This window comes from Limulus polyphemus, unplaced genomic scaffold (genome assembly GCF_000517525.1).
Source record: "Limulus polyphemus unplaced genomic scaffold, Limulus_polyphemus-2.1.2 Scaffold4346, whole genome shotgun sequence".
NCBI classification, from domain to species: domain Eukaryota; kingdom Metazoa; phylum Arthropoda; class Merostomata; order Xiphosura; family Limulidae; genus Limulus; species Limulus polyphemus.
The window spans coordinates 14494-27798 of record NW_013669956.1 but is presented as its reverse complement, the minus strand read 5'-3'; the positions used below and the strand labels follow the sequence as shown (position 1 = coordinate 27798).

At 33.3% G+C, this 13305-nt stretch overlaps 1 protein-coding gene across 1 annotated transcript in view; it reads right to left on the bottom strand.

Moving 5' to 3' along the window:
* Window positions 1-3346: 3346 nt before the first annotated feature.
* LOC106470997 (tubulin beta chain-like) overlaps window positions 3347-13305 on the bottom strand; it is a 23034-nt gene continuing 13075 nt past the window's right edge. Inside the window, exons 4-7 of the mRNA XM_013931583.2 lie at window positions 12285-12529; window positions 9489-10125; window positions 7920-8092; window positions 3347-4315 (exon numbers count right to left, since the gene is read on the bottom strand). Of these exons, the coding sequence (XP_013787037.1) occupies window positions 4118-4315; window positions 7920-8092; window positions 9489-10125; window positions 12285-12529 (1253 nt within the window). The 3' untranslated portion in view covers window positions 3347-4117. The remainder of the gene's footprint in view (window positions 4316-7919; window positions 8093-9488; window positions 10126-12284; window positions 12530-13305) is intronic.

Sequence of the window (13305 nt, the reverse complement as noted above, 5' to 3'; positions counted from 1 at the left end):
ATTATAAGTATGCATACTTAGTAGTTCTTCCTACTATTATTATATATATATATATATATATATATGTATTGTAAAATCTATTGAATACGAGCAACAGTTTACATTAATCAAATAAAAAGTTTTCATTTTTGTTATTTTTTGCTGTCATTATTTTATCATTTGATATTCGATTTCAAATTATTGCCGGCAAAAAATAAATAAACAGAAAATAGTTTTCAATATTGTTTTTTTAAACCGAATGATTTTTTATACTTAAAATGATGTCACTGTGCTAGTTATCAGTTAGTATGCCCCGTAATTGCGGGGGAGGGACTAAAAGGAGGCCTGAATCAGCCAGAATCGTAACTACAATTATAGGGAAATATAAGTAGGAGCCCAATTACTTTTTATGCTGGAGGAGGGGAATCATTTTTATTTTTTGTAGTTACGTTAAATGTTTCACCTGTGGTCGTTATTCAAGACAGCTTTATGACTACGGCCACTTCAAGAAAAGCTTTATTTGAAAATGACGTGTTTTTGTTTAAAAATTCCCATAATATCGGGTACGTAATGCTGAGCTATCCACAACAGCAGTTTTATTAACCTATAATATTACGTCTGTCTGTGATTTATTACGTCATTAGTTTCAAAAATCTCTTCCCGACATGTGTAAGGACAGTCAGAGGTATAAATTACGCACGAGTGTATGAAAACTTTATCTAATGCCCAACGTATTACAAATAGGTCCCTCGTGGATGATGCATGATTTATTCTGTATCCTGAGTAGGCCTACTCGTTTTGTTTTGTTTTTTTTAGCCATGACCATCAGCTAAGATCACCAAAGACAAATCACGGGGATCACTGACATTCGTCAAAGATGGAATTTTGTCTCAAAATCCGTTAGGTATAGCGCTGGCTTTAGAAATAGGGTTTCGATACCAGTGGTGAGCACAGCACAGACAGCCCTTTGTGTAGCTTTGTGCTTAAATACAAGCAAACATATATGTTTGTATTTGATGACTATCTCAAACGGTGTTTACTTGGTTTATTTGCATTATCTTGCAGTAGCTCTCGTGACGGGTGTATACATCCTTGAAATATTTTATAGAAGCTATATTTCAAAGATATAGCCTCTCACAGCGTTTCCCAAGGTATGGGGTGTGCCCTTCAGAAGAATTATCTTTGGAGTGAGGGGAGGGGCGATCGATTAGGGTAAAGTCAGTAATGCAATATTGCAAAATTAAGCGTTTTAATATATTTTTTATCAATGAAAATAATAAGTAATTATTACAATACCTATTGCATTTTAATTTGTATCTGTGTATTATATCTCGTCACTTAACTCACTCTTTTACTCATTTGAAAAACAAGGAAGGCGCGCAAGAAACCATATTTATTAAAGGGGGCGTGGATGACACAAGTTTAGAAAGCGCTGGCCTACCGGATATTTAAAAAAAAAAGTGTAAGCATTTATTCTTGTAAATAAATAACTATTGGGAACAGAAAAATAATATTTTGATGTTGTTAAACGTAGATGTATTTGTTGCTACATGTATTAACACTAAGTGGTTGTTAAATAAACCGAAATTTATATATTCGACAAAGAAAGTAGTTCCTAACTAATCTGTACCGAAACCTGGTGGTGGGCATAGCACAGATAGCCCTTTGTGCTTAACAACAAACAAACGAATATATTCCCATGTTTGTTTGTTTGTTTATTTTCAGGTTTAAATAAGAGTATAAAGTCTGTACGAAATTATCACTCTATTTTAATGTTTTTAGAGAAGGTGAAACTGTGTTTTGGGTTACACTTCACTATCATAAACTGTGTTTTGGGTTACTCTTCACTATCACAAACTGTGTTTGGGGTTACACTTCACTATCACAAACTGTGTTTGGGGTTACACTTCACTATCATAAACTGTATTTTGGGTTACACTTCACTATCATAAACTGTGTTTGGGTTACACTTCACTATCATAAACTGTGTTGATGTGGGTTACACTACACTATCACAAACTGTGTTGATGTGGGTTACACTACACTATCACAAACTGTGTTGATGTGGGTTACACTACACTATCATTAACTGTGTTGATGTGGGTTACACTACACTATCATTAACTGTGATGTAAGTTACACTATGCTATCACAAACTGTGTTATGTGGGTTACACTACATTATCACAAACTGTGATGTGGATTACACTACACTATCACTAACTGTGTTGATGTGGGTTACAGTTACACTATACAATCATAAAATGTGTTGATGTGGGTTACACTACATTATCACAAACTGTGATGTGGATTACACTACACTATCGTTAACTGTGTTGACATAAATTACAGTTACACTATACAATCATAAAATGTGTTGATGTGGGTTACAGTTACACTATACAATCATAAAATGTGTTGATGTGGGTTACTTTACACTATCACAAACTGAGTTTATATGGATTACAGTTACACTACACTATCGTTAACTGTGTTGACATAGATTACAGTTACACTATACTATCACTAACTGTGTTGATGTGGGTTACATTACACTATCACAAACTGAGTTTATATGGATTACAGTTACACTACACTATCGTTAACTGTGTTGACATAGATTACAGTTACACTATACTATCACTAACTGTGTTGATGTAGGTTACATTACACTATCACAAACTGAGTTTCTATGGATTACAGTTACACTATACTATCATAAACTGTGTTGATGTGGGTTACAGTTACACTATACTATCACTAAGTGTGTTGATGTAGGTTACACTACATTATCACAAACTGTGTTGATGTAGATTACAGTTACACTATACTATCACTAAGTGTGTTGATGTAGGTTACACTACATTATCACAAAATGTGATGTGGATTACACTACACTATCACAAACTGTGTTGATATGGATTACAGTTACACTACACTATCACTAACTGTGAGTGATTTTCTTTTAATCAGGGGCGTCGGGAGCTAGCCCAGGCCCCGGGTCAGTAATATCATCGCCCCCCCCCTTCATTCTATCTATTAACTTTTGCTGATTTTTCATAAAAAAAACTTAGGTGACAAATTTCTTCATGAATCCGTGAAATAGCAGTAGCCATTTTAGCTCATTAAGTTGTATGCATTTCTAGTGAGCTTTGGAATATCCCACTGCCGGGCCCCGGGGCAGCTGCCCCCCTCTTCAGCCCTGCTTATAATGATAAACTAAGTTATTATAAGGACTACCACTTCTCTGTTAAGAAGTCGATTGTCTTATCATTGTTATATATATTTTTTGCTTGTTAGACTTTTTTACTTATATTTACTGAATTACTATTTGTTATTTACTGATGGTAAAATAAATGCAACAAATGTGGTTTTCCAATTTATTACTACTTGAGTCTGCATTATACAAGTATTGTAATCTCTCTATACATATATAGAAACGTTAAAAACGTCTTGCTATTTCACCACTGTAAACAGTTTTTGGTTTCAAAGTTAAATAAAGCAACACTCAGCCAGATTTGTGCTTGTACCAAGGCATTCCGTTCAAAAATATTAGGCTTAGTTTCGAGAAAGCTAGAAAAAAATGTGCTGGATATCTGTGATTCTTTCTTTAAAACAGAAGAAGAAAAAATACTCTTTAGAGATTTGTCTAGAAATCTGAAATACGTTACGTCATCAGCGTATTTATATTCTCAAGCAATGAAACTTTGAACTTCAAAATTTATTAAATTGAAATCGGTTAATTCAGAGAAGAACCTAGTGATCTGATTATCGCATCCAATGTTAAAGGTCTCAAATACAAATCTCTTTCTATAGATTATGAAAAATATTTAAGTTACGTTCATGGAAGTGTTCTTGGAGCATTTACTGGCCACGATATTCTTGATTATTAGACTGTATTGATGCTCAAAAACAGTCATTACACAGACTTTGGTTTTCTCGTTACAACCAAAAATTAAAAAAGCGACATTTAGATATGTTTGAAAAAAGAAAACGTATTTGTCAAGTGCAAGAACTTCAAAAAGTTCAATTTTGTTTTAGCATACTCTACTCATTTAATCATGGCTTGGAATTATATGACGTAACACATCTCCTATTTCTGACTCTATTCAGTGCAATATCCCCCAAAAGTGAAAATTTTATTCCTCCAAAGCAGGTGTTGCTTCACGCTCCTGGGCTTCGTTAGTAGCAGATCCGGCAGTAGGAGCTCTTTCATCAGCAGAAGGAGCTCGGACATCTTCGGTATAACTTGGATCAGGAGAAGGAGCTCTGAGGTCTCCTCCAAACTCCTGATCTGCGGGGTCTGGAGAGGGGCCTCTAATATCTCCACCATAAACCTATTTTTGAAGACAAAACCTTATCAGAACTTCGATGTATTTAGATACAGACTTATCAGAATAATCTGAAGAAAATCAGCTCGTTAGTTAAGGTGACGATTTGAAAAGTAACTATTTTATCAAACTCATGCCACCTAAAGATAGTCGTAATGGCAACGATTAATTTACAAATGATCGTATTAAATAAACTTGCTAGCGGGCGTTGGCCCAGTGGTAGAATTTTGAACCTGTACAATAACACAGTAATTTTCCCCATACTATAAGCAGTGGGTGCGTTATAAGAATTACAGTTGTGGAAGAGATCAAATGTTGTTTTGCAGTGCCATCTATATTTGTATATTTTCGTTTGAAACAATTGGTTATTAACATAACTAAGTTTCGCTCATTTGTAGAATGTAATTCTTATTAAATAAAAGAACCTGATTTTTTATATGTCAAAGCTATAATAATGTGTACTTAACACACAAAACAATGCATAAAGGAAAACAATTATCCAATTTTCGATATGAATAATTGTCTATTATCAGCGATGTACGCCATCTAGTGAGCATATATGTGTGTTTGTTTTATTTAAAATATTTCATTTATTAACGAGACCACAAGTTTCAGTCATTCCAGGAAGTTTTCCTAAAAAGTAATAATAAGAATTATTTGTTGTTAAACACACAGCTACACATTGGGCTGTTTATGCTTGCCTACCGCGGGTGTCTAAACCTGGTTTTTAACGTAATTAGCCGTCGGACTTACCGCTGCGCAAAAATGAAGTCAAGGAAAATTCTAGGATCGTGTTATTGATAATGGGTTCAATTTTCAAACGTTGGTTGATTCTATATTAGTTGTTTTCAATGTTCTACTGCTTTCCGATGATAAAATCATTGCTCATGGCCTGCACAGTCCATGAAAAAAGACTATGTATTTATTACAAGTCACGACCTTTTAGTGTATGCGACCTCTATTGGTGGATACAAAAATGAAACTTATTTGAAGATCAAACAAAATATACCACTAATGTAAATAATTTACTGTACAAGACCGATCAACTTGGGTGAAATGTATGTCAGATCGAATTTTGTAAATACACGGCGTTACAAATTCAGTAGTGGGTATAGGGTGAGATTAGTAACAAACTTTAAGGTCAACTCTTAATGAATCGATTGGCATGAGTGAGAGGACAGATTATCATTTTGTATTCGAAGACGAGTGGTGAATCGTCAGCTAGTAACCAAAAACTAATAGTAATAATATAAAATAAAAAATAGGTGTCAGTTAAGTTTAACTTATGAAGAAAAAAGTTAAAAAGTATCAACAATTCACGTCATAACTTTTTAACGCTCAACAGCAGTAAACTCACATCCACTTCGACGTTTTCTCGTCTTAAAGATACTATGACAGCTTATAACGATAAAAATCGGGTTTCGATACTCGCGGTGGATAGAGTACAGAAAGCCCATTGCGTAAATTTATTCGCTAAAAATATCAATTTAAGAGCTAAAACTGACTTCTAGTCCTAGGCACCGTTTGTATTTATGTATAATTAAATTTTGGAATAAAAAATAACCTTTCTATATTCGAATATACTTATTAGATTTGTGTAAAAATAAAGTAACGAAAAATTCGGAGCATATTATTGCACCTTATACACACACACACACACATACATCCATATATTTTCAAGCATCATTTATTACACACTTAAGATCTTGTTTAATCATCATAAAGAAATTACTCTAAACTCTGTAGCGTTATCCAATGTTGTATGAAACTAATGTCTGTAAGCAAACGATTTACTAATTTTTAACTACAAGTAAGATTCAGCAACCAGAGTATTTGTTAGAAAACTTTGTATCTACATTTACATTATCAATGAAGTGACATTCAAACTAGAGAACCAACATTTGGTTTAGTAACATGACGTAGTTTACCATTATAACGTTGTTTAAATATGTAAGTATCGTTGTAAACACCATATACGAATCACGCAGTAATCATAATCTATTGAAATATAGTTTACACTGCATGCATATAAGTGGTGCCATCTGTTGAATATCTGTTAAACTTTCTTTTCAGTTATTGCGTCCATGCCGATATCTATATTTATGGTCATATTCCATTACATTGTATCCCTTTATAAACTTTTTATCAATAATTTTGCGTTTTGTGTAGCAGTTTTCGAGGATATAATAAGATTTCTCGTAATAATTGATTTTTAATCAAACCATCTGGCCAATATTCAGATTCAGTGATATTCAATCTGTATGTAAAAAACAAAAACAAATAAACAAACATACATGAAAGCAACCAAGTTACAGTTTCTTCAATACACACGAAGGTAGGCGCTAGCGATGACAGGCCATGATAGTATAAGAAAAATATCTTTTTACACAAATTTACAAACAAACAAAAAAAATGTTTCTTTTTGTGCAAAGAAAACTGGATTGTTAACAACAATCATGGTTATTACCAGCAGAGAAAATGTACGGCTTTTACGTTGAAAACAGTAATAAAACAAGAGGTATTTCTCGATAGTTGCGGCACTTGAAATTCTTTTAGGCGGGATTAGAGTAAATTAATCTATGATACTTTTTTTTCCCCCTTTTTTATTAGCTATATTTTTGTGCCCCTGCAATACCAAGCGTGGGGCGCGCGTATACCCGATTCACTTTTATTACTCATCAGTATCTCCACCGCTTACCCTCAAATTGAAATTATTTTAGGCAGAATTATAGTAAATTAATCTATGATACTTTGGGTGTGGTCAAATACATCAACCGAAAGAGTTTGATCTCCTGAGTCCAAAACTGTAATTAAATATCAAATCGGCCAAGAGATGATGGAGCTATGAGCTAAAAGTTGGTACTTGAAAAAAACAACAAAAAACTCAGAGCCGATATGCCGCGGTTAAAAAAGGAAAAAAAAGTTGCCTGTTCTACGTTTTCTCTTTTTGATCCAAATAGTGCTTCTAATCCTAACCCCTAATGATTATTAACTAGATAATGGATAAAAAAAAAAAACTATTACCAAAATTTGACTTTTCAGACAACTGAAAACTTTACTCAGAAGTAGTTGTATTTTCTTACACGTCGCATATTTCAATAGCTCGAAATCTATTCAGCCTGTCTGGCTTACGGGTTTAATGTTATTATCAAACTATACTTATCTAATATTTCTGAGCTGTGTTCAAACAAACGTAGTAATTACAACGATAGCACGTGTTCCAAGAAACCTTTTCATATTTTAGGTAGTGTTGCTTTAAAAACCTGTATATATATATATATTATTTCTTTCATATTATGTAACCTGTACAATCAACTATAGCTACATGATTTTTTTCATGCTATTCTCTAGTGTGACCCTACGTTCTGTCATGCTACATTTTATACACCAAAATCAGAAAAGGAACTAAGAACTCACAGCAACAAACTTTATTGCTAGTGCAATAAAAAAAAAGACAAGACACTAATGATGCTTATTAACTTAATGACGCACAAGTTTTTTTTTATTTAAAAATGAAAAATAAATAAAGACAAATGGTGAAGATATAATAATGTGGCTAAAACATAAGACAATGCAGACAGAATTTAAATAGAAACATTTATCCCTCAACCTCAGCTTCACCCTCCTCTTCATCAAACTCTTCATCCTCATCTACGGTTGCATCCTGGTACTGCTGGTATTCCGATACTAAGTCGTTCATGTTTGATTCTGCCTCCGTGAACTCCATTTCGTCCATGCCTTCTCCAGTGTACCAGTGGAGGAAAGCTTTTCGGCGAAACATGGCTAAAGCACAAACAAGATTTATTACTGATGATATACACGTACACATACGTTTCATCTAATTTTCAAGTATGAGCTTCATTTAGTGAAAAATACCACAGATTTATCTACAAGTAGCAGGTACAAAAACTACAGACATATTTCCACAACTTCATTATTTTACTCATATTTTAATTTTAAAACTTATTGTGACAGAATGTTTTTTTTAAATAAACACAAGTTCTGTGGAAAAAGGTTTAGTTATGTATCTTTGAAGAGCCATTTAAAAAATTCAAAATAAACACAAGTTCTGTGGAAAAAGGTTTAGTTATGTATCTTTGAAGAGCCATTTAAAAAATTTCAAAATAAACACAAGTTCTGTGGAAAAAGTTATGGTTTATGTATCTGTGAACAGCCATTTAAAAGTTTATTTGTAAGCCTTGATGAACTTCTGGATAAACGTGCACCGTTTCACAACCTTAGAGTAGAGTGAATATTATAATTAATTCTCAAAAACTCAAAAAGTGCAACACTAAACAGCTTCCATTTCAAATTCATGATGTACATTTTAGTTTAAGTTCATTTTCTAACAAATGGTTGATCAATTCAAATAATGTAATTTTGTGACGCATTCACTTAAATTAGGTTCCTTAATGTGATTATTTACAAATAAATATTAAAACAAACGAGCTTTTGTCACAGTTTAGCAAAAACTGTACAAAATAAAAAAAATAGATTTTATGTTTGTTCATGTGGTTTTAAAAGAAAACTATGTGTGTGTGTATAACCTCATAAAACTTTGAATTGTTCAGTTTATAATCATTGGAAAAATGTACTTGCATCTAAAACCAGTCAACTTCAAAATCCATACATAAACTGAAAGTCTGTCACATTTTTGTATTTGTTAAATATTTTCAACTGTGCATGTAAAGGTATTACCAGAAGCTAATAGATACATCATTAATATTGCTAGCTGGCATTTATAGATGTTAAAATACATAACGATTGTGTTGCTTACGCAGTAACCTTCGTACTTTGATGTTTGCCATTCTAGTTGGTTAAAATCAGAACTTTTAATTTATAGTTCCTTTAGAAAGTAAAACAGAAATAATACTGTAGAATTTAAACTATAAATATTAAATGTATGGACATCCTATTATTGTGCTGAAAAGCTTGGACTTGTTATTAAGAAAAATTTGTTTTAATAATTTCCAATTTCCTTTACGGAGTGAAACACTTTTCCAGTGTTCAACTTCCTTTAATTCTAGTTAAGCCTTTTCTGTTTTTATATATTAGTGACATATTGAATTATAAGAAATACGGAAATTTAAAAACCTCATGGGTTATAAAGAACAAAAATCATTGTTAAAAAACAACTGTAACGTGCACAATCTTTTCTTTCCAGCAATGATAAACTTACCCGTGAATTGTTCAGATATTCTCTTGAAAAGCTCTTGGATGGCAGTGCTGTTCCCTATGAATGTTACAGACATCTTCAGCCCTCGAGGAGGAATATCACACACGGCAGTCTTGACATTGTTAGGGATCCACTCCACAAAGTAGCTACTGTTTTTGTTCTGCACATTCAACATCTGCTCGTCTACCTCCTTCATACTCATACGTCCTCTAAAAATGGCAGCAACAGTCAAGTAGCGGCCATGACGAGGGTCACACGCTGCCATCATGTTCTTCGCATCAAACATCTGCTGGGTCAGCTCAGGAACAGAGAGGGCTCGATACTGCTGGCTGCCTCTTGAAGTTAACGGAGCAAATCCAGGCATGAAAAAGTGGAGACGTGGGAAGGGTACCATGTTCACTGCAAGTTTTCTTAAATCTGCATTAAGTTGACCTGGGAAACGAAGGCATGTGGTAACACCAGACATAGTAGCACTAACCAGGTGGTTAAGATCACCATAAGTTGGAGTAGTCAGTTTGAGTGTACGGAAACAGATGTCATACAAGGCTTCATTGTCAATACAGAATGTTTCATCTGTATTTTCAACAAGTTGGTGAACGGAGAGAGTTGCATTGTATGGCTCTACTACTGTGTCTGAAACCTGCAAGATTTCATTTTCATATAGCCACACTAACATCCAACCATAATATTCATACCTAAACACCTAAAGTTAAAGCTTAAACTTTAAAAAAATCAGAATTTAAGGCGAGCATGAAAAATAGACCGAATATAGCATAGATGCTTTGATTACTTCTTAATATTAGTAACAAAAAACATCTTGATCTAATTATTGGATTTCCTTTGAATGATGATTTGACACAAACAGCATCAAACTACTGTAAATCGCACACGCTTCTGTTACGCCATATTAAGATTATGACTAAAAAGATAAATCGCTAGTTTCAATCTAACTGCTGAATGAAAGGGAAAATGAAATTCTTTTAATCAAACTGTTTTAACATAATATCAACATTAATAAACCTGTTTCAGCTATACAAGTGTTGCTATTAGAAAACCTGTTTCCTTAATTACAACTACAACAAAAAAAATGAAAGAACGGTAAATTAAAGATGAATTACCCTACACCAATATCTGCCTATAAAACAAAAGAAATCCATCTACAATTTTTTTCTTCATCAACTCATAAAACAGCAGTGTAAGATATACACAGTAGTTAGTAATTTAATATTATACTCACAAAGAAAAATAAATACTGATATGTGGACCACTAAAAAAAACAAATAACAAGTGTCCATTAGACAGACCTATAATTTTAGTGCAGGATTTAATTATTTGATATAGAATCTTTCATTAATCCCATGAAGAGATGTAGAATTTAATTTAAATATGAATCTGTGTTGTGAGTTTTCATGTTCGTTTTTGTATATTCACCTCCTATTATTTCAATCATATATTTTTAACTTTTTTGATACATTTATATACCTAGTTTGTTGTTCTTGTATACTGTTTTAAGCCTGATGAAGTGCATGTGCCCAAAATATACCCAATGAATGAATTTTTATCTAGACACGTGTCCTTTGCGTTCTTCAATAACTGTTGTCAAATCCGTATGCCTGTCTAGTATCTATCTTATAAACACTGTAATTTCTGGATAATTCTATTTACATTATGATGGATGACACGACTATATTTTATAGCCTGTCAAATAATTTTGTCTGTAATAATTTACACTCTCCTTCTTCTTCATCCCCTTTTACTCTTGTTACTGTTTTATCTTGCATTTTACATTAAATGTACAGTTCATCTTCTTATTACGAGTTCTTCTTGAAATAAATTTTTTCTTAACCATATTTTTTCTTTACTATAATTTCATTCTCATTTCTTCTCCATGCTAGTTTCTTTTAGTACACTTAATTGGGTCTCATGCTACATTCATGCAACATTTCTCATCTCTTCTATTTTCTCAATTACAATTGTAATTTAAATTTGCAGTTTCTTTAAACTGTTTATAAGCCTTAAAAAGGGACATGCCCATAACATATCAAATAAGCTCATTTTTATTTACATGTGTTATCTGTTTTTAAGCATACAGGTATGATTAACCCAGACAGAACATTGAGATTGGAGGGGACTACTCTAATACAGAACTCAAGATAGTCAACAACAAAACTGATAGGTTATATGTGCGAGAAAACCACTTTTTCATTAAGTTATTGAAAATTTCCCTCCCTTAATGTTTCAGTTTCAAATTAGACACAACAGAGGTATAAGATATTTCAATACAGCCAATAAACTTACTAAAGATAGTTTCAATTGAACTTTACTCAAACTTAGTAACGATAGGTTTAGATTTATTACTTTCTCTTGAGAAAATCAAGGTAAGGATCAATCTTACAAAGTTACCTTGGGGAATAATAAGATAAATGTCTCTAATTTTATTGTACTGTATTCTGAAGATAATAGGATGAGAGAACACAAGTTTAGGATTTGCAAAACAAAAAACATTATTTTCTAACAGCATAATTATCTTATGGAATTAGTTAACAACATCAGTAGTGGATGCCAATACTTTACAGGAATTTAGAACGAGAACTGGTGATTTCTGAAAAAAAAATAATGGATGAGTTTATATTTTTGCTTAATTCATGCTGGGTTTACATGGACAGCCTTGAAGGACCAAATGGTCCCTCCCTTGTCAGTGTATTGTGTTATCTCATTCTGTTTATTTATAGGAAAACATTTTTTTGTGTTGAGAACGAACTGACGTGAAAACAATAGTAGTTAATAATTATTTCAGACCTTTGGAGAAGGCACAACACTAAAGGTGTTCATGATCCTATCGGGGTACTCCTCCCGAATCTTAGAGATCAAGAGTGTACCCATGCCAGATCCAGTCCCTCCTCCTAATGAGTGAGTCAGCTGAAATCCTTGTAAACAATCACAGTTCTCACACTCTTTTCTGCACACATCCAGCACAGAGTCCACTAGTTCTGCTCCTTCTGTATAATGACCTTTAGCCCAGTTGTTCCCAGCACCACTTTGCCCTAAAACCATCAAAAAATAGAACACCATTATCTTTTAGTCATAATCTTAATATGGCGTAACAGAAGCGTGTGCAGATGGAAGAAGAAGAAAAAAAATCAAAAATGATTTGCACTTTCTTTGTAAAGTTCAAACAAGTCCCTATCCTCTCTGAATATTATTATATTCTGAGTGGTAAACGATATATAAGATTTCATGAAATATGTAGACAGTTTTCACTACAGAAAGAGCACAGTTTAATTTATAACTAGAATCATGACCACAAGTTAATGTTAACAGCACATTAAATGACAGTCAGAGATACCCAAGTGATGGAATAGGCTTATTCTAAAAGGTTGAAACTGTAAGTATGAAATAAATAGTTTGGAGTTACTCAGTTAGTATTTTTGGGTGTTTGTTTGGTTGTAGTTAAGTACAAAGCTACACAAAGGGCTATCTGTGCTCTTCCCATCATGGGTATCAAAACCCAGTTTCTAGATTTGTAAGTCTGCAGACACACCACTGTGCCATTGGGGGGGCTTTTTTTTTTTTAAGTGAAAACACCCTTCAAGGTGTTTCACTTAAAAATCAATTTGTTCTTAGTTTAGTTATTTTAAATCTAAAAAGTACTTTTTAATATGAATACTTTTGCTGAATGGCCCAGCATGGCCAGGTGGTTAGGGCACTCAACTCGCAATCTGCGGATCGCGGGTTTGATTCCCCATCACACCGAAACATGCCCACCCAGTGTCCGGACTAGGACGCCAGTCCTACTCCCGGATACTCACCTCCAAAAGAG